General features: G+C 46.4%; 1 protein-coding gene across 3 annotated transcripts in view; it reads left to right on the top strand.

Moving 5' to 3' along the window:
- The first annotated feature begins 1877 nt into the window (after window positions 1-1877).
- Window positions 1878-22518, top strand: part of LOC121274344 (GA-binding protein subunit beta-1-like) — a 38542-nt gene continuing 17901 nt past the window's right edge. Inside the window, exons 1-5 of one of the 3 annotated variants that reach the window (XM_041181607.1) lie at window positions 1878-1897; window positions 2572-2679; window positions 8664-8831; window positions 11552-11746; window positions 16257-16398. In XM_041181607.1, coding sequence (XP_041037541.1) covers window positions 2572-2679; window positions 8664-8831; window positions 11552-11746; window positions 16257-16398 — 613 coding nt within the window. In that variant the 5' untranslated portion in view covers window positions 1878-1897. Of the gene's footprint in view, window positions 1898-2448; window positions 2469-2571; window positions 2680-8663; window positions 8832-11551; window positions 11747-16256; window positions 16399-22518 lie in introns of those variants that run through there. The other 2 variants (XM_041181606.1, XM_041181608.1) reach the window with 2 other exon arrangements.

Raw genomic sequence — 22518 nt, 5'->3', positions numbered from 1 at the left:
CCTCTGTTGGCTAACCTGTCCAGCATAAATGATGCTTTCTTTAGATGGAATTCATGCCTGCAAGTATTGACCTCCTGAATCTTCTGTTGGTTAAAGAAAGAAAAACTTGCATTTATCTAAACACCTTTCATGATCTTGGGACACTTTCAAAGTGTCTCCACTGTTGTACAGTAGGGGACAACCAGTTTGTGCCCAGCGTGATCCCGGAATGATTAATGACCAGGACATGTTTTAGTCACTTTGACTTGACAGAGACCAGTATAACTCTCCTGCTCGTCTTTGAGTAGATTCATGAAGATCTTTTAGGCCTACCTGAGAGAACAGACAGGGCCTCGGTTTAATTGCCTTGTCCAAAAACTGGCATCTCAGCCAGTGCAGTTGTGCACTGAAGTGACAGCCTAGATTACATCTACAAGTCTCTAAAATGGAGCTGAACCTAAACCTTCTGACATTGAGGCAATAGTGCTGTCACTGAGCCAAGACTGAATGCTGTCTATTCCTGCCAACTCCATGTGCCAAGTGCCTCCCTCCTGTTTACATTTTACTAGGGTATCTGCCATGGCTTCCCCATTTTTAAAAAAAAAGTCAGGACAAATCCGATTTCCATCATTGATGTTGGGGGTTGTTATGGGATCTGCAGCTTGGGAACCTCCTCCTAGTGCTGGCGGTGTGCATCTCCATGGGGTGATGCGGAATCAGGAGCGCACGCCACACACTACACATTTTCTACATGCCAGACAATTTCTCATTGCACTTGGCAGTTTTAGTTGCACTTAGTTCGAGTAGGCCTGCATTTTGTCCTGTATTTTTTAATATTTTCATTACAAAATCATTTGTCAGCGTTTACAGTGGCAAGTAGTGCGTAAACTGACCTGTTGTTACCTCATGGCCCTCCACTTTGGTGCCTTCACTAGCTCGAGGGACAGTGTACACAGTTTCCATGCTAAGTATGGACATAATGAGCTTATATTGAAAACACTGTTTGTGCAGACTCGATGTTTAATATATATCAATAAAGTAACGGAGTTATACATTGTGTAGCACTGGTCCATTACCCTCCTGAATGTACACTCTGGGGAGTAGAATACAGAAATCAGCAGCCTTTAGGTATAAAAGCACAGTGAAGATTGAATGTGAATGGAATATGACTCTTGCTCTCTTTTTGCTCTCGTACTGCGCGCCCCCCGCCCACACCCCATGGTGCCTTGTTGAAAGTGTAAATGCAGTGTGGGTGGAGAATGGGAATGCAGCCAGTGTAAGATGGCTGCTCATTCCATTGAGCCAATTAAATCATATTGCAGACAGGGCTGGCTAAAGTTTTCCATACGACTGGAATCAAAAGCAACTCGATGTCTGTCCTTAATTTGGCACGGCTCTCCTTCCTGCACAGCCTTTTTAAAAACCCAGGCATGGAAGAGGCTCAGTAGACCGGGCTGGAGGCTGGTGGCCATGCCCAACATTCCCTCCCTCTCCACACATTTGCATGTTCCAACGTGATTCACTGGGTGAACCAGAAACGGTTCCTGAGCTGTTCTTCTAAATTACTTCTTTTTCTTTTTGCCCTTCCTAATGAAGTCAGATATGTCCCTGTTCTCCTAGCAACTCCCAGGCTCTGGAGTGGATCAGTGAACTCGGCAAAGCATACCAAATGGAAAATACTGATAGTTGTTATGAAGCTGGGGGAGCTTTTGAGGGTGGCTCCTTTTAACGGTACCTTCCTAGTGCTGTAGAACATTTAGATGAACTCACCTACAATATTGTGTTATTTATGAGCTAACTCTAGTCACTGTGAAAAGGTCGGTTGTCGCTGATCTCCACCGCCCCCCCCCCCCCACCCAACTCTCCCGAAGGCTCTTATCTGTGCTGGGGTTAAGGATCCCGAGATGCTGGAAGCTATGTGAGTACCTTACCCAGATGACTGTTCCTTACATGTTCGTTGTTGACATTTGAGTGTGGGGAACTATTTTTGGTTATGTGAAGAACATCATGGATGAACCCCATGCTGCTCTTGCCCTGTATCCTTGCACTTTCCAGGGCGGTGAGGTGGGTTTGGAATGGGTGTGGCTCCTTGGAAAGCTATTAGCGGGAAGCCTGACATATAATTTTCCCTTCCCTAGCCCAGAGGCAGAAAGACTAATTGTAGCACCCTATCTCCCACCCTAGTTCATCAAGGAAGTCAGAACGTGCCACAGCTCAAATCTGGGGACCCTCCTGAATTATGTGGCGCGTTGCACGTCAGCTGGTGCATTCCCCCACCTCCCCCCTGCTTTTCCCCCCCCCCCACAAAACCATTGGGGAAGCTGGTGATTTTTGAACCTCTGGGTAGAGTGCTGGAGACACAAACATGCTGAAAACTTTGAGTTTACAAGACTGAGACCACAATGTTTTGTGATTCATCCCTCGTTGAACCATGCAAACAGTTACTAGTGGATGGCCTGAGCTTCATTTATTGTCCTTGGTGGTACTTGGTAAGCAATAAGTTTTCATTCCCTCAGGCTCTGGCTGTTTTGTTACTGACTGACCTGTTTGCGTTTTTTTTTTTTCTTTTTTTGACCCTTCTGTACCCATCAGATGTCCCTGGTGGATTTGGGGAAGAGGCTGTTGGAGGCGGCTCGAAAAGGACAGGATGATGAGGTGCGAACACTAATGGCAAATGGCGCTCCCTTCACCACGGATTGGGTAAGTGGACTTTGTGGAGGGAATATGGGGGCAATTTTTTTTTTTTAAAAATCAGACAAACAAAAATTGATGTTTTTAAAACAGGAGTTCAGCATTAAAACGAGGTCCGCCCACAGGAAGTGCCAAAAGAGAAAGCGGTGCCTTAAAACCTCAGACCACAACAATCTGGCTGCGGACCAGGAATATTCGAGGACTCTGGGAATACAAGGATAGCAGTGGTGGGGCTTTGGGTGCTAGTAGTTAGGAAGGAGATGTGGATGCAACCAGGAAGACGGGGATATCAGGAGCATAAGAGAGAAATCCGGTTGAGTTAGATGTGATTGTGATCAGGGAGCAGGTGGATATCGAGGGGGTTACTGATAGCAGTGTGCTCCACTGTAGTGTTCTCAAGGGGAAGGTAAAGTGTCAGCGCTAAAGCCTCAGTTTAATCATAGAATCTTTACAGTGCAGAAGGAGGCCATTTCACATCTGTTTTCACACAAGAGAACGAGGATGAAGGTATCGAACTCGGGGAGAGAGACTGCGAGGTTCTAGAGCAAATTGATATAGAGAGTGACAAGGTATTGGAGCTGTTGGCAGGCTTAAAAGTGGACAAATCTCCAGGTCCAGATGATTTGTGTCCCAGACTGCTGAGGGAGGCAAGGGAGGAGATCGTAGGGGCTCTGACCCAAAATTTTAATTCCTCTCTGGCCATGGGGGAGGTGCCAGAGGACTGGAGAACAGCTAATGTAGTTCCGCTATTTAAGAAGAGTTATAGAGAGAAGCCAGGGAACTACAGGTCAGTGAGTCTCATGTCAGTGGTAGTGAAATTATTGGAGAAAATTCTGAAGGAGAGAATCTATCTCCACTTGGAGAGGCAAGGTTTGATCAGGGATAGTCTGCATAGCTTTGTAGGAGGGAGATCATGCCTAACAAATTTGATTGAATGTTTTGAGGGGGTGACCAGGTGTGTAGATGAGGGTAGTGTAGTTGATGTAGTTTATATGGATTTCAGCAAAGCTGTTGACAAGGTCCCACATGGGAGACTTATAAAGAAGGCAAATGCACATGGGATACAGGGTAATTTGATAAGGTGGATTCAAAATTGGCTTAGTTGTAAGAGACAGAGGGACAGAAGGATGCTTTAGTGACTGGAAGCCAGTGTCCAGTGGCGTACCACAGGGATCTGTGCTGGGTCCCCTATTATTTGTCATTTATATAAATGACATAGATGACTACGTGGGGGGTAGGATTAGTAAGTTTGCGGATGACACAAAGATTGGCCGGGTGGTTAAAGTGAGATTGAGTGTCTTGGGCTACAGAAAGATATGGACGGGATGGTCAAATGGGCAGTTAAGTGGCAGATGGAATTTAACCCTGAAAAGTGTGAGGTGATACACTTTGGAAGGAGTAATTTGACAAGGAAGTATTCAGTGAACGTTCTGAGGAACAAAGGGACCTTAGCGTGTATGTCCATAGATCTCTGAAGGCAGCGGGGCATGTTAGTGGGGTGGTGAAAAAGGCATATGGGACACTTGCCTTTATTAATTGAGGCATAGATTACAAAAGTAGGGAGATCACGTTAGAGTTGTATAGAACCTTGTTGAGGCCACAGCTGGAATACTGTGTGCAGTTTTGGTCGCCACATTATAGGAGGGATGTGATTGCACTGGAGGGGGTGCAGAGGAGATTCACCAGGATGTTGCCTGGGATGAAACATTTAAGTTATGAAGAGAGGTTGGATAGACTTGGGTTGTTTTCGCTGGAGCAGAGAAGATTGAGGGACGACCTGATCGAGGTGTACAAGATTGAGGGATATGGACAGGGTGGATAGGGAGCAGCTGTTCCCCTTAGTTGAAGGGTCAGTCACAAGGGGACATAAGTCCAAGGTGAGGGGCAGGAGGTTTAGTGGGGGATGTGAGGAAAAGCTTTTTTACCCAGAGGGTGGTGAGGGTCTGGAATGTGCTGCCTGGGAGGGTAGTGGAGGTAGGTTGCCTCACATCCTTTAAAAAGTACCTGGATGAACACTTGGTATGTCATAACATTCAAGGCTATGGGCCAAGTGCTGGTTAAATGGGATTAGCTAGGTAGGCCAGGTGTTTCTCACGTGTTCATGCAGACTCGATGGGCCTCTTCAGCACTCTGTGATTTGGCCCACTAAGTTTGCACTGGCTCTCTGAAAGAGCATTCTACCTAGTCCCACTCCCCTGCCTTATCCCCATAACCTTGTACATGCTCTCTCTTCAGATGGCAATTCAAATCCCTTTTCAATACCTCGCTTGAACCTGTCTCCACGACCCTCTCAGGAAGTTTGTTCCAGACTCCATCCACCCTCTGGATGAAAAGATTTTTCCTCATCACTTTTACTCATTTTGCCAATTATTTTGAATCTGTGCAGATTTGTAAAATCTGTTGTGTAACACATCCAGTTCTTGATGCTCCCTTGAATGGGAACAGTTTCTCACCATTTACCATGTCCATACCCCTCATGACCTTGAATATCTCTATTATGTCTCCTCTCAGCCTTTTTTCTCCATGAAAAACAGTCCCAGCCTCTCCAATCTATCCGCGTTGCTACAGTTGTTTAACCCTGGAATTGTTCTTCTGAATCTCCTGTGTACTGTCTCCAATGCCTTCACATCCTTCCTCAAGTATGGCACTCAGAACTGGACGCAGTACTCCACATGAGACCTAACTAGTGTCTTATGCAAGTTTAGCGTGACCTCCTTACTCTTATACTTGTAGTATAAAGCCTTAAATACTACAAGCTTTATTTGCTGCTCTCTCAACATGCCCAGCCATCTTCAGTGACTTATATACACATACACCCAGGTCCCTCTGTTCCTGCACCTCTTTTATTTTACATTGCCTCTCCATATTCTTCCTGCCAAAATGAATCACTTCACACTTCTCTGCATTGAACTTTGTCTGCCCAATCCACTAACATGTCTACGTCCTTTTGAAGTTGAAGACTATCCCCATCACGGTTGACAGCGTTTCTAATCTTTGTTTAATCTTCCTGACATAGGTTGGGTCTTAAAACTGGGGACAGTCTGAGTGAATTGTTCATCAAAAGTCTCCTCTTAAACAGTCTGCAAGGGAATCCTCAAGGACAAAGGCTATATTAAACTTGTTCCGAACTAACCACAAACCAGGTTCAAGCGAGGAAATATTTTGGGGGGGTGGGGGTGTGGTTCTGGTGATAAAGTTGTTCATTTTGAAGATCGAATGAAGGCAGAACAAACAGCCAAACTATATTTAAAAAAAAGTTAATTTTAGGAGAGCAGAGTAGATAAAATGCTGCATGAGAGGAATAAGATGGGAAGAATTGTATAAAGGGATGGATGCGGAGGGGAAGACAGGAGCACTCTAAAGATTTTTTATTGCAGAGTCAGTTTATCCCAAAAACACAACAGGGGTGGGGGGAATTTGGGGTAAATTTTAGGACAGAGATGAGGAGAAACTTCTTTACTTAAAGGGTTGTGAATCTTTGGAAAAGACCAATTAAATTTTTGAAGTGTGAGGGACGGAACAGAGTTGGGAGAAACGGAACCAGCCAAGAAACTGCTGAGGGGGACATAGTGGAAACACGGGGAAATTTAAAAAAAAAAGACAAGTAAATAAGGAGCAGACGAAGTATGTGGAAGGAAGCAGGACCATTAATTAGTGGCAACAGTGAAGTTTGAGGACTTAATTCTATGCTTTCTAATTCAGAGTTTGGACTTAGGTTATGTTTCACAACCCATGTTGCTGCTAGATTTTCCAAGTCCACATCTGGGCAGTCGGCAGCGTAGGTAGGGGGCCCAGTCTCGTATTTCTGAGATTTTCCTCGCTGCTGTTGTGGAAGCCCTTGGAGACTTCAGCCTCTTCACACTGCGCAGCCTAGAAGCGAAGGTAGAGGGGCGCTTTTCATTTTGAGGACAGTCGACAAGTCTGGTTTAGGTTGCGGGAGTTTCTGGGCTGCTCATTTCAAAGCTGTTCCATCCTAATTCTGAGCACTGGCTGAAGAGCTTGGATAAAAACCCCACTAGCTGGTATCACACGTCAACTTCACACACCACCACCCGTAAAAGATGGGTTGGTGCCTTTTAACAGTGTTCTTGCGAGTGCAGAAACTTTTTAAAGTGTTGACCAGGCACATCTTCACAAAGGTAAAGGGGGTGGGGCAAGAATTGGAGAGTGAGTAAACCATGCAGACATACTTCCTAGTGGGCACGTATTGGGGTGATAGAAGACTGAGCGTAAGTTGGCTGACAAAGGGTGCAAAATAAGTGGGAAGGTAAAATGTGCAAAGAGCTGACGGGATAGAGGGGCCACTCCTGGGGTAAAGTGGGGAAGAATATTCGGTGGTCCTGTTTCTGCTTTAAAGTGCATGCGCGAACATCGGGGCATGGTAGACTAGAGGTTACAGTGCTGGATTAGCAACCCAGAGGTCACGAGTTCAGAGCCCACCATGAATTCATTAAATCCACTGATTTGTATAAACCCCTAAGAGGGTCATTGATGTCCTGCAGGAAAAGGAATCTGCCACACCTGCACGCACTGGCCTACACCTGGCTCGAGTCTCCCACCTTGTGCTTGACCCATAAGAAATGGGAGCAGGAGTAGACCATTCGGCCTGTGGAGCTTGCCCTGCCATTCAACACCATTGTGGCTGTTTGTTACCTCACTCCACTTTCCTGTCTGCTTCCCATGTCCCTTAATTCCCTGAGAGACTAAAAATCTGCCTATCCCAGCCTTAAATATATTCAACAATGGAGCACCCACGACCTTCTGGGGTGGAGGATTCCAAAGATTGAGCAAAGAAGATTCTCCTCATCTCAGTCCTAAATGTTTTGACCCCTTACCCTGAGATTGTGCCCTCGTGTTCTAGATTACACATACACAGGAAACAACCTCGGTGTCTACCCTCCCAAGCCCCTTCAGCATCTTATGTGTTTCAATGAAATCGCCTCTGTCTTCTAAACTCCAGCGAATATAGGCCCAATTTACCCAGTGCCTCGTCATAGGATAGCCCTCTCATCCCAGGGATCAATCTGGTGAACTTTGACTGAACCATCTCTGATGCGAGTATATCCTTTCTTAACTATAGAGACCAAAACTACACACCTTACCAAAGCCAAGTACAATTGTAGCAAAACTTCCTTATTCTTATACTCCAATCCCCTTGCAATAAAGGCCAACATACCAATTGCTTGCTGTATCTGCTTGCTACCTCCCTGTGCTCCTTGCATTACTACACCCAAGTCTCTCTGAACATCGTTTACAAATTTCATGCCTTTTAATAAATATTCTGCTTTCCTGTTCTTACGACCAAAGTGGATAACCTCACACTTCCCCCTCATTATACTCCATCTGTCACTTTCTTGCCCATTCACTTAATTTGCCTATATCTCTTTGCAGCCTCTGTGTGTCCCCCTCCATAGCTCACCTTCCCACCTCATTTTGTATCATCAGCAAAGTTAGCTACATTACTCTTGGTTCCTTTCTCCAAGTCATTAATGCAGATTGTAATTAGCTGAAGCCCCATCACTGATCCCTACGGCTCTTCACTAGTCACAGCCTGCCAATGTGAACATGCTCTCTTTATCCGTACTCTACTCTTAATGCCTTCAGCGCAAACACAGCTGGGAAATAAATGAGGTCTTGCCAGCATTGTCCATGTCCTAACACACTTCGGTCAGGTGAGGATGAGGGTCACGCATTGCTGTGGTTCCCTCCTTGGGCGAACAGCCTGTTTATGTTCACCTGGGACGGTCACTGTCTGGGTTTATGCATGAAGAATGGACAGTTAGCTGGTTCCCTGCTTCCCAGCAAGAGCTGACAGAGCGGAAGGGAGAAAGTGGGCCTTTTTTTTATAACTTAGCAATTCTCATGTGGCAAAGTATTCTCATCGATCCATTCTAATAACTACTGTTTGAGGCATACCCCACCAGATTGCACCATTTATCTCTGGGCGCGCCTCACTGTAATAGAATTTGATGTATCATTCTCCTTTTCCCCAGCTCGGCACATCTCCTCTTCATCTTGCAGCCCAGTACGGCCACTACTCTACCGCAGAAGTCCTCCTCCGAGCCGGAGTTAGCCGGGACGCCAGAACCAAAGTCGACAGGACACCGCTACACATGGCAGCAGCTGAGGGCCACGCAAACATCGTAGAACTGTTGATCAGGGTAATCTCTTGGTAGAAATCTGTTCATCGAGAGGCCCGTCCTTGCTTTTTTTTCTTAAAAAAAAAACCCCTCAAAACCAGGACCACTGTGTTCCTTAACTAAGAACCAGAGCTGTTGGCATTGCATGGCAGGTCAGTCAGCATCTGGAGGATCCGTTCGCTCCTCCGCAGCTCCTAATTCTCAGTATTAAGCGTGCCAGAACCGAAAGGTTATGCCTATCGGGAAAGATTAACGGACTAGGCTCTTTTCTCTTTATATTAAAAAGACCGAGGAATGACTTAATCGAGGTCTTTAAAACTATTGATCAGGTAGGCGTAGAGAAAATGTTTTCACTAGTTGGGGAAACGAAACCAAGGGCCATCTATATAAGACGGTCACTAATAAATCCAACGGGGAATTCAGGAGAAATTTCTTTACCCAGAGAGGGGGGAGAATGTGGAAGTTGGTCCCATGGGGAGGGGTCGAGGTGAATCGCAGAGATGCATTTAAGGGGGAAGCTGGATAAACACATAAGGGAGAAAGGAATAGGAGGATAAGGCGATAGGAAGAGATGAAGAGGGGGTCGGAGGAGGCTCGTGTGGAGCGTAAACACCATGGAGCAGAGAGGCCAAACAGCCGGTTTCTACGCTGTAAATGCTATGTAGTTTTGAAATGCTGGAAAGCAGCATAGATTGAGAACTGGTTAACAGACCAAAAACAAGAGTATAGAAATAAATAGGTAATTTTCAGGTTGGCAGGCTGTGCCTAGTGGGATGCTGCAAGGAACAGTGCTTGGGCCCCAGCTGTCCACAATCTATATCAATGATTTGGATGTGGGGATTAAATGTCATATTTCCAAATTTGCAGATGAGACAAAATGAAGTGGAAGTTTGGGATGTGAGGAGGGTGCGAAGATGCTTTAAGGGGACTTGGAGAGGCTAAGTGAGTGTGGAAAAATTTGGCAGATGAAATACGACATGAGGTTATCTACTTTGGTAGGAAAAACAGGAATACAGCGTGTTTCTTAAATGGTGAGAGGCTGGGAAGTGTTGAACTTCAAAGGGACTTGGGTGTCTTTGTTTGTGAGTCACTGAAAGCTAACATGCAGGAACAGCAAGCACATGGTATGTTGGCCTTGATTACAAGAGGATTTGAGTAAAGATGTCTTACTGCAATTAAATAGAGCCTTGGTGAGACCACACCTGGAGTATTGTGTGCAGTTTTGGCTTCCTTACCTAAGGAAAGATATACTTGCCATAGAGGGAGTGCCACGAAGATTCACTAAATTAATTCCTGGGATGGCGGGATTGTGCTATGAGGAAAGGTTAAATAGACTGGGACTTTATACTCTGGAGTTTTTGAGAGGTGATCTCATTCAAACAGACAAAACTCTTACAGGGCTTGACAGGGTAGAGATGCAAGAAAGATGTTTCCCTTGGCCGGGTAGTCTCGAACCAAGGGACACAGTCTCAGAATAAGGGGCAGGCTATTTAGGACTGAGATTAGGAGGAATTTCTTCACTCAGAGGATGGTGAATCTGTGGAAATCTCTGCCCCACAGGGCTGTGGAGGCTCAGTTGTTGAGTATATTCAAGACTGAGATTGATCGATTTCTACATATTTAAAAACGTCAAGGGACATGGGGATAATGCAGGAAAATGGTGCTGAAGTAGATCAGCCATGATCTCATTGAATGTTGGAGCAGGCTTGAAGGGCTGAATGGCCTAGTCGTGCTTCTATTTCTTTAGCATCAGAGGAGCTGATAAATGTCTTATTGGTTAGATACATGGAAAGGGAGTAGTGTCAGTTGATTGGGTACCCCATCCTTTCCCACAGCCCGTGTCTGAAACTGTGTTGTACTGCAGTGTGGTTCCATCCGAAAGGAACTATTATGTTTGTGAGGTGGAATTCCAATGTGGGACAGTGTGGGGGTCATGCACTTTAGATCTGAGAAAGGTAAATGTGTGTATGTGCTTACAGGTGAGAGAGTAGGAGCAGGGGAGGAGCAAATGGATTTAGGTGTCCATGTTCACAAAACGCGAAAAGCCAATGCATACGTATAAAAATAAATTTAAAAAGCTAATAGGTTTGTTGCCTTTCACAGCATTAGAAGCTTGGAATTCAAAAGTGATGAAGTTGGTCAGGCACCAGTTGGAGCACTGTGTTCAGTTTTGGGCATTGAATCTGAGGAAAAGTGTATTGTGTGCACTGCAGGTTCACCATGATATACCAGGGCTCAAAAGATTATATTGTGAAAACTGGTTCCATAAACTTGGTTCGTATACCCTTGAGTTTAGAAGGTTGCAGTGTGAACTCATTGAGGTGTTTAAAACAGTAAAATGATTTTGATAGGGTAGACGCAGAGAAACTGTCTCCTCTAGCGGGCGGAATCCAGAACATGTGAGCACAGTCTTAAAATTAGAGCCAATCTGTGCAGAAGTGAAGTTGGGAGGCACTGTTGTACTCAAAGGGTAATGGTGTAAATTTGAAACTGGCTTTCTCAAAAGGCTGTGGATGCTGAGGGAATTAAAATTTTCAAGACTGAGATGGATGGATTTTTGTTGGGTAAGCCAATCGAGGGATGTTGAACAAAGGCATGATGTAAATGAATGGCGGAATAGGCTCAAGGGCCACCTCCCAGTCCCTCTGTCACTAGTTGTCACTTCATTGTGTCTCAGAGATGTTTCCGAATGCAGGCTGCCTCATTGATTGGACTCTTCATTTTTTTTCCTCCTGACCCAGAACAATGCAGATATAAATGCTAAGGACATGCTGAAGATGACTGCTCTGCACTGGGCGGTGGAGCACGACCATCGTGAGGTGGTGGAGATATTGTTAAAATATGGGGCGGACGTTCACGCTTTAAGCAAATTTGATAAAAACGCCTTTGACATCGCCCTTGACAAGCACAACCCTGAACTGGTGGGAATATTGCAGGTATGTCGAGTAGTTTTAATGACTTAAGTTCCAGCATGGTCGTGAGCAATGAGTTGGTGTGTTCTCGTTATTTAGGAAAGCTTTGTTCCAATTTACTGGAAGGGTTCGGAGGGAAAAAAGAGTAAGACTGTGTGAAATTTGGGTGCAGTACGCTCACCATATAATTGTTGGGTCAGAGTAGAAAGAAATAAATTGCGTTTTTATAGTGCCTTTTGATCCTCAAGATGCTCGGAAGCACTTCATAACTTTAGAGGGCATCCCTAAAACACCAGCCGTTGCTCTGTAAGGGTGGGGGTTGGAGCACCATAATGGCCTCCCTGTCCCATGTTGGCGAGGAAGAAAATCAGCCGCGCCTCTTGCTCCTAATTTCTGATGTAGCTGAGCTGGGAGACCACACTAGCTGAGGAATCAAGGTCAGCTTTGATATCCTTGTGGACAGACAGCCTGGTCACTCTCACTGATTAACCTATTCAGGAAGAGTGGATTAGGCACTTTAAGTTATGGGGGCGGGTGGGGGAGCTGCATGTGCCCACAGCACTCTACCCTAGAAAGAAGCAGCTCCTGCGGGAGAAAAGAGAATAAACTGGGGAGAAAACTGGAGGGGAACTAAATGGCGACTTGGGGTGCAAGTCCATTCTTCAGTGGTGAATTCTTTATAATAGGTATCAGCATGTTCTATACTTACTAACTCTTGGTGTTACTCGTGGTCAGTTGATTAACATGTTGTAATCCAGGCAAAAGATGGTGATGTAATGAGACTTCCAAAACTCATTCCACCTGGTGAACTCAGCCTGCAGTTAAATTGTGACAGGCAATTGTTTACACGCAAGGTCTCCTTTTCATGAGCAGGCTGTGCTGTTGTTCAATGTTGGCTTAAAAGCATGACCAGACATTTTGACAACAAGAGGTTGGACAAGCACTGTGCACATTTGCAAGATTTTTAATAGTATAGCTGGGTGAGTGCAATGTCCAAAACAGAAACAAAAATAGCTGGAAAAACTCAGCAGGTCTGACAGCATCGACGGAGAGGAACACAGTTAAGGTTTCCAGTCCATATGACTCTTCACCAGAACTAAGGAAAAGTAGAAATGAGGTGAAATATAAACTGGTTGAGAGGTGGGGGGCAGGTGGGACAGGTAGAGCTGGATAGAGGGTCAGTGATAGGTGGAGATTGCCAAAGATGTCATAGACAAAAGGACAAAGGGGTGTTGACCTTGGTGATATTATCTAAAGGATGTGCTAATGGTTACATTTAAGGGTAGAAAGCAGGATGAGCAAGTGGCAGGTGGCCCGGGTGGGGTGGTGGGGGGAAGGGATTGAAATAGGTGGAGATAAAACAATGAATGGAAATAAATTTAAAAATAATAGAAATAGGTGGGAAGAGAAAAAAAATATAAAAAAAACCTTTAAGAAATTATAAATTTTTGGAAAAGGGGGGATTGGAAAGGGGGTGGGGATGGTGGAGATTTCCAGCTGTTTTTGTTTTTGTTTCAGATTTCCAGCATCCACAGTATTTTGCTTTTATCTAGGTGCAATGTCCACTTTTCCTTCCTTAACGTAACAGTTTCTTACTGGATCAATAATAGAGATATACCTTGCTGCAAGTTTGCCCACTGTCTGTCACAGTGCAACCTTGACCGTCCCATCGTACACGCGTCCTCCATTATCCACCAGGACCCTGGCGGGAATTGGGTCTGTCAGAATTTGTTAAAGAAGTAACCTTATTTAAAATGAATCTGGGAAGTTAATCAAGTTTGTTAAAAAAGGCTGTCTGGTGCGGAGGGAGGGAGGTGGGTGGCGGGGAGGGAGGAGGGCCTCCTCGTGAACCAGCTCCTGGGTCTGGCCATGTTGGCCATCAACAGGGCCAGGCAGTGGGTGATCGAGGGGGTTGTCCGGCCCGACTGCCTGTCCCTCCTCCGCGGCTACTTTCCTGGCCGGATGTCCCTGGAGAGGGAGCATGCGGTGTCCGCTGGCACCGTCGAGGCCTTCCATGCCCAGTGCTGGGGTACTTCATTGATCCTTCTAATCACATTTTGATTTGATGTTGTAAGTTTCCTTTGCGCTTTTGGTTTTCTTTTGCAGTATCATTTTAAGGGGCTGCCCCCTACTTTGCCTGTCGTTTTCTTAATTTAGTTTAATTGGTTGCTCAGAAGAGTAAGAAAGGCTGTGACTTGCGGACTCTCCATTATCTTAAAACAGTTTCCATTATCCACCAGGACCCCCTTCCTAACGCCAGTAACTGAGATGTTACAGTAAGTGTATTTTCAAAAATAATTCCAAGTGAATTCTGTGGCCTCCCATTGCATCTCAACAATTAGACATAATAATTGAGGCAATATTTTAACATCTGCAGCCCAGCTGTGCACTCACTAACGTCACTACCCATATTTCTGTGCCAAGCCAGTAAACTTTGGTAAGCCTGTTAATGACTGTATGGATTTAATGAAATATTGCCACACATGCTCAGTTCAATAATAAAGCGTCTTGAAGTTCAGTTGTCACAAATAATCCTTACCTATCAAGAAAATTGGACTGGGCTGGGGCTCTTCTCTCTAGAAAAGAGATGACTGAGGTGGTGATCTGATTGAGGCCTTTAAAATTCTGATAGGGTTTGTTGGTTAGACAGAGAGATGATGTTTCCACTTGTGGGGAGGGGTGTGGGTGCAGGGAAAGACCAGAACTAGGGGCCATAAATATAAGATGGTCACTGATAAATGCAACAAGAAACTCAGGATGAATTGCCTGCCAATACTCACCGCTTATATTTAAGGTGCCAGAGATGCCTGCCCATGTCTCTGGAACTTAACCCCAGCAAGTGCAAATACATTGAACAGGTTGCCTGGAATAGGGTTAAGGCCAGGGTACAAAATTAGTTCAAACAATATTGGAATTCTGTACTAGGAAGAGGGCTGGGGTTTTTCGCTCTGGGTGAGCGAGATAAAATGGTTGAAGGGCTTTGACAGCAGATTACTGGAGGCAACCAAGGATACGTCCTTTAGAAAGCTGAGGGGCAACCTGGCTGAGGGCTTCAATCAGGTAGGCATAACAAAGACGTTTCCACTTGTGGGGAGACCAAAACTAGGCGGTCATAAATATAAGATAGTCAGTCATTAATAAATCCAATAAGGAACTCTAGGAAAAGCTTCTTTACCCAGATTGCAGTGAGAACATTGCAGTCGCTACCACATGGTGAGGTTGGGGCATATAGCATAGATGCACTTAAGGAAAAGCTAGATAAGCACGTGGGGGAGAAAGGAATATAAGGATATGCAGGTAGGGTGAGATGAAGAAAGACAGGAGGCAGCCCATGCGGAGAATAAATGGTGCAATGGACTGAATGGCCTGTTTCTGTGCTGCAAATACTGTATAATATTTTGTATTAGAAGCTTTGCTTTTAGCTTTTGTTCTTGAGAAGGTGAAAGACGTTGGTGCTAAGGTGGATAATTTCTGTGTCAGTGTTCAGCATTTCAGGAGCTTGGCATGTTTCAGTGTAGAATCACAGAATTGTTACAGTGCTGAAGGAGGCCATTTGGCCCATTGTGCCTGCACCAGCTCTCTAAATGAGCAAATCCTTTAGTTCCATTCTCTTGCCTTCTCCCCGTCACCCTGCACATTCCTCCTTTTCAGATAACAGTCTGATTCCCTTTTGAATGCTTCGATTGAACCTGCCTCCACTCCACTCTCGGGCACTGCATTCCAGACCCTAACCACTCGCTGCATCAAAAGGTTTTTCCTCGCGTTGCTTTTGTTTCTTTTGCCAATTGTTTTAAATCTGGGCCCTCTCGTTGTCGATCTTTCCACCAGTGGGAACAATTTCTCCTTCTCTACTCTGCCCAGACCCCTCATGATTTTGAATTCCTCTATAAACCTCCTCTCAACCTTCTCTTTCTCCAAGGAGAACAGGTTTCAACTACTCCAATTTGTCTTCATCACTGAAGTTCCTCATCCAGGAACTTAACTCACTTAACATAAAATCATACAGTGTGTAAAATAATAACCCATTAATGTAATATTGATCTTAAATAAAGCAACATCAAAATCATTAAAATGATATAAAATAACACCAGAATGATATAATATTTTACGTCTCCGTATTCGCTGTCCTATTAAATGCGGCTGGCGGGCTCTCTACGCTGTCAACTCTATCAAAGAACTGTAGGGTAAAGCCGTCTCTGATCTGGTACTGTGAAAGTCCTTAGATGTGTCAAAGGATCCTCACCAGAGCTGCCCTATGATATGCTGTAATTCCAGGTCCCAGACGAGCATTGCTTACTGTCTCAGTGTGAATTTTTTGAAACATTCCCCGCGTCCCCTGACCCCTCTGTGTGAGATTGTCTGTGGGATGCTGTTTTTGACATTGAAGCACCATGTGGTCCAGCCTCGTAACGTGCTGTTTGTTACTCAAAACCTGGATCTCTAACATGCTGGCTTGTGACCCTGAAGGCATTGATTCTGCCTGAGCAGGCTGCAGGGAGCCTCGTGTAAATGGTTTGCTTTGTGCCCTTCACAGGAAGCCATGCAGAATCAAGTGAACACAAATCCAGAGAGGACGAACTCAGTCGCTGTCGCCACACCTCAGTTCATCATTGCGCCTGCAGGGGTAATGAACCTTACAGGGCTGGTTTCTTCAACGTCTACCAAAACAACCTCAGGTGTGTACGGGGCAAGCCATGGGCTTTTCTTAAAAGGGCTGATGAGAAAAGGTGGTGTCACTAAATTTCATAACGGCATAGTCACGGGTTATTAGCGCTCCACAGTGGGTGAACTGTTCTTGTAACCTTTTCTTGTAATGGCTACAGCTTGGTAGATTTGTTGTGACTGTGCTGAATTAGCCAATATCAGTTTTTCACATTAGTGGTGGTACTTGGTGCTGCTTGCTAGGTAGCCTCTAGGGTCTAACCTTTGTACCACTCACCACCATCCACCACTACCCCCTCTTGGACTTCGCCAGCAGATGCATTCCCACCTTTCCCCGCATCCAGGTCGCCTGCTCATTTTCGAAAGATGTTCTTACAAACGCTTCCAGGGCGGGTACAGCACTGGCTAAATGCAGAATAAACCCCGCTGCCCACCCGACGTTGTTTCATCATGCAGTCCGATGCTGGGTGCGGATCGTTAATAGGATCCAAGCCAATTGGTGAAGCCGAAACCAAGACACAAGGGTTTTCTTTAGTGGGAGAGTTTCTTGACTTGTTCAGTCTCACAGCTCTCTTCCAACACTGCCCAGTGTCCCAGCTATCCCTTATTTATATGGTCTTCTGAAAACCAATAAACAAATATAAACTAATTAACTGATTAAAGGAGCACTGCAATATCCTCTTTATATGTGCTCACCAAGACAATTAATACCACCATCTCTTTCTCTTAAACTTAACAGTGTAATTGACAAGACATTAGCGCAGATGGATTATCTATAGAGTAAAGCTGCTTCAATACTGCCCCAACCACCATACCAAGAAACGTAACTTGTGTGTTGCAATGCTGTGCTCATTACCAAAGCGTGTCCACCCTAGATTAGCAGCTGGCCCACTCAAACTGCCATGGTGGTTGTGTAGCTCATACCAGCAGTTCAATTTGATCTCCTAGCATCTAAAATATTTGGCTGTGGTGCCCTCCCATACAGTCAAGGGACCATTGTTTGCACATGAAGCCAGACAGTAGGCATTGGCAGACTCCTGGGGTGCTAATGGGCAACACTAGCTGAGCCTAATACCACCCAAACACAGTGACTTTCCAGGAATCCTGCGGTGAGTTCTCACCTCCTGACTCCCAAAAGCCTGTCCACCATCTACAAGGCACAAGTCAGGAGTGTGATGGAACACTCTTCACTTGCCTGGTTGAGTGCAGCTCCCACAACACTCAAGAAGCTCGACACCATCCAGGACAAAGCAGCCCCTCTTGATTGGCACCCCATCCACAAACATTCACACTTTCCACCACCGACGCACAGTAGCAGCAGTGTGTGTACCATCTACAAGATGCACTGCAGCAACTCACCAAGGCTCCTTAGACAGCACCTTCCAAACCCACAACCGCTACCACCTAGAAGGACAAGGGCAGCAGAAACATGGGAACACCACCACCTGCAAGTTCCCCTCCAAGATTCCCGGCCCCGCTCTCTCTGATGGAGTCTCTCCGGCCTCAGTCGTCCTCACCTGGCGGCAATTTACGTGGCCTCCTGCCCGGGGCCTCGGGCTCAGCGCTCGGGCCTGTCGCAGGCCCGGTCCCCGGTGCCGGAGCGGCTGATGAGCGGAGCTGGGCAGTGCTGAGGGAGGCGGTGGAGGCCATGGTGAAGAGTTTCGTCAAACACACCCAGGGATATGGCCGAGGTTAGAGGGAGAGCAGCGGGAATGGGGACTGGAATCTGGGATCCAGGGACCGGGAGTGGGATCTGGGATCAGGGGACTGGGAATGGGAACCGAGAGTGGGATCTGGGTAGTGGGAATAGGATCTGGGATCAGGGAATGGGAGCTGGGAGTGGGATCTGGGATCAGGAATGGGGATGGGAACCGGTAGTGGGAATGGGATCTGGGATCAGGAGACTGAGAATAGGAACCGGGAACTAGGAATGAGATGGGGATCCTGAGAATGGGATCAGGGATCAAGAGACTGGGATCCGGGGACTGGGAATAGAAACTGGGATCTGGGGACTGGGAGTGGAAACCGCGAATGGGATCAGGGTTCAGGGGACTGGGAATGGGAACCGGGGACAGGGATCTAGGAACCGGGGACTGGGATCTGGCGGCTAGGAATGGAATCCAGGGAATGGGAACTGGGAATGGGATCTGAGGGTTGGGGACCAGGGAGTGGGAGCCGGCAATGAGATGTGAGGACTGGGGACCAGCAACTGGGAAGCAGGGACCGGGATCTGGAAACTGGGACTAGAGATTTGGAGCCGGGGAACAGGAGCTGGGGACTGGGATCTGGAAGCCTGGACTGGGAACCAGGGACTGGAGACTGGGAACTGGGGAACAGGAGCCGGGTACTGGGATTTGGGGAATAGGAAACCGTGGGACAGGGATCTGGTGATTGGGAACCGGGGACCTGGGAAACCGGGGAATGGGATCTGAGGACTGAGACTGGAGACTGGGGATCAGCAACTGGGTTCTGGGATCTGGAAACCAGGAGTGGGATCTGAGGACTGGAAACTGGGACTGCAGACTGGAAACCGGGACTGGAGACTGGGAGTCGGGGAGCAGGACCCAGGTACTGGGATCCAGAACCGGGGTCTAGATTCTGGGAAATGGGATCCGGGGACTGGGAAACCGGGGGATTGAATCTGAGGATTGGGAACTGGGGACTGAGATCTGCTGAATGGGATCTGAGGACTGGGACTGGGATCTGGGTCTTGGACTGGGAAACTGGGGAATGGGACTGGAATCTGGGGAATGGGATCCAGGGACTTGGACTTGTAAACGGGGACTGTGATCCAGGGACTGGGAAACCAGAGACTGGGACTGAAGAATGGGACCAGACCTTGGGAACCAAGGAAAGGGAAGCGGGGATTGGAATCAGTGACCTGGATTGCGAACCGATGACTAGAACTGGGAACTGGGGCCAGGAAACTGCCTTTTCCCCCACCGTCCCAATTCCCCACTCCACATTTCCCTATCCCCCACCGCTCTCCCACACTCTCCCTGCCACACCGTCTCTCTTTCTCTCCAAAACCTCACCACTCTTTCTCCCCCCCCCCCCCCCCCCCAACCCTTAATGGTGCACTTTCTGATACTGTCAGTGGTGAATGTTGAGACATTAGCCATGGTTGTTAATGGAGATGCTTTGGACATCTTGACCCATGCACTAACACTATAGTTGCCCGGGAATTTTAATCTTCCAATGGGCTGACTTGTGTTGACTGAGCCTCTCCAAGAAAGGCACAAATAACTTCCCAGAAGTACTGAGGAACCGAGGGTCTGTTGAGAAGGAGGAATTGAAGGAAACTAGTATTACTAAAAAAAAAAAGTGCTGGAGAAATTAATGGGACTGAAAGCCGATAAATCCCCAGGGCCCGATAATCTACATCCCAGGGGACTAAAGGAGATAGCCATAGAAATAATTGATGTGTTGGTTGCCATCTTCCTAAATTCTGTAGATTCTGGAACAGTCCTGGCAGATTGGAGGGTGGCAAATGTAACCCCGCTATTTAAAAAAGGAGGGAGGGAGAAAACAGCGAAGTACAGACCAGTTAGCCTAACCTCAGTGGTAGGGAAAATGCTGGAGTCTATTATAAAGGATGTGACAACAGGACACTTAGAAAATATCAACAGGATTAGACAAAGTCAACATGGATTTATGAAAGGGAAATCATGTCTGACAAACCTACTGGAGTTTTTTGAGGATGTAACTGGCAGAATAGATAAGGGAGAACCAGTAGATGTGTCTTTGGGTTTTCAGAAAGCTTTTGATAAAGTCCCACATAAGAGGTTAGTGTGAAAAATTAAAGCACATGGGATTGGGGGCAATATATTTGCATGACTTGAGAATTGGCTAGCAGACAGGAAACAGAGTAGGAATAAATGGGTCTTTTTCGGAGTGGCAGGTGGTGACTAGACGGGATCAGTGCCTTGGGCCCCAGCTATTCACAATATATATCAATGATTTGGATGAGGGAACCAAATGTAATATTTCCAAGTTTGCTGACAACACAAAACTAGGTGGGAATGTGAGTGGTGAGGAGGATGTTAAGAGGCTTCAAGGCGATTTAGACAAGTTGAGTGAGTGGGCAAATGCATGGCAGACACAGTATAACGTGGATAAATGTGAAGTTATCCACTTTGGTAGGAAAAACAGAATGGCAGAATATTATTTAAATGGTGATAGACTGGGAAATGTTGATGTGCAAAGGGACCTGGGTGTCCTTCTACACCAATCACTGAAAGCAAGCATGCTGGTGCAGCAAGCAGTTAAGAAGCAAATGGTGTGTTGGCCTTCATTGCGAGAGGACTTGAGTATAGGAGCAAGGATGTCTTACTGCAGCTGTACAGGGCCTTGGTGAGACCACACCTGGCGTATCGTGTGTAGTTTTGGTCTCCTTACCTAAGAAAGGAAATACTTGTCAAAGAGGGAGAGCAGCGAAGGTTCACCAGACTGATTCCTGGGGATGGCAGGATTGTCGTATGAGGAGAGGTTGGGCTGACTAGGCCTGTATTCACTGGAGTTTAGAAGAATGAGAGGGGATCTCATTGAAACGTATACAATTCAGGCTGGGATGGACAGACGGGATTCGGGATGATGTTTCCTCTGTGGTGTTCTAGAACAAGGGGTCACAGTCTCAGGATACAGGGTAGACCATTTAGGACTGGGATGTGAAGAAACTTCTTCACTCAGAGGGTGGTGAACCTGTGGAATTCTGTACCACAGAGGACTGTGGAGGCCAAGTCACTGAATATATTTAAGGAGGAAGTAGATAGACTTCTAGACTCTAAAGGCGTCCAGGGGTATGGGGAGAGAGCGGAAGTACGGCATTGAATTAAGAGGATCAGCCATGATCATGTTGAATGGCAGAGCAGGCTAGAAGGGCCGAATGGCCTACTCCTGCTCCTATTTTCTATGTTCTATGTTTTAAGCCACTCACCATTCTGACTTGGAAATATACCGGCCGTTCCTTCACTGTCGCTGGCTCAAAATCCTGGAACTCCCTCCCCAACAGCACGGTGGGTGTACCTACACCACAGGGACTGCAGCGGTTCAAGAAGGCAGCTCACCACCACCTTCTCAACAGGCAGTTAGGGATGGGCAATAAATGCTGGCCCAGCCCAGTGACACCCACATCCCGTAAATCAATAAAACAAAAAATTGGAGTCAGTCCGTGTTTCTGTTCTTGTCTTCACCCTTCCATTCTCATTGCCGCGGACCGTTTGCCAATGGGGGCATCTCCATTGAACCCATGATGAGATCACTTAGCTGGGCAGAGATTAGGGCACCTGAGACTCTACTATAACCCTGTAACCCATTGCAGTGCTCCAGAGAGAGAGAGAGGGAGTGAAGTGGGAACTTTGGAAAGCCATAACCAAGGGTGCAGCAGCAATTCCTTTAATGGAAGTGTTTAGATTCTTCTCACTTGCAGTAATTATTAATTCTCTTTCATGAGACGTTACTCTAAAGACCTGGCAGTATTGACAGGATGGAAGAAGGACATTTGCCTGTTTGGAATCCGGGTCACTGCACTGTGCTTTCCACTGCAACGTGGTCTTGATTTCCAAAGATTTTAGTGGCCTTGCATAATAATGTTATTGAGTCGCTACATGAGCCTCCTACTGAATTTTAAGTGAGGATTTGCGTGTGTGCCTGTGTTGGTATTTGGAGAAGCATCTGGAGCTCCCCTGCGATGTTTGAGGTCAAATCACTGCCTCTGAGCCATACAAACCAGCACGGTCCCAGAAATAAAAGCACTCCGCAGGCCAGGCAGTATCTGTAGCGGGAGAGAGAGTTGGTTTCGGATCCCATCAGGACTGGTCATCAGATTTCAGGTGAGGTCAATGGCGGGGCGTTACCTCTCATCCTCTGTGTCCTTGGGTTAAAAACGGAAAGGTGCAAGCTCGTTGCTGGTGTCCTTTACGCTTTCTGCACCATGAGAAATAGCTGCTCGTGTTATATTTGACATTTCTTTTGATCATTTTGTAAGGGAGTTTTTTGGGGGAAGGGTAGAGAGTGCCGATAAATAACTTACAGCATGTCGTAAGGTAGCTTAAAGTGCTGCTCACAATGGATTGCTTTAGGATTGCAGTGTTTCTCATTATGTAGGTAGAGGCTGGACTGTTGTTTCAAATGTG

This window comes from Carcharodon carcharias (assembly GCF_017639515.1).
Source record: "Carcharodon carcharias isolate sCarCar2 chromosome 36 unlocalized genomic scaffold, sCarCar2.pri SUPER_36_unloc_1, whole genome shotgun sequence".
Lineage (NCBI taxonomy): Eukaryota > Metazoa > Chordata > Chondrichthyes > Lamniformes > Lamnidae > Carcharodon > Carcharodon carcharias.
Note: the sequence above shows the minus strand (reverse complement) of the source record. Positions and strands in the feature narration are given on the sequence as shown.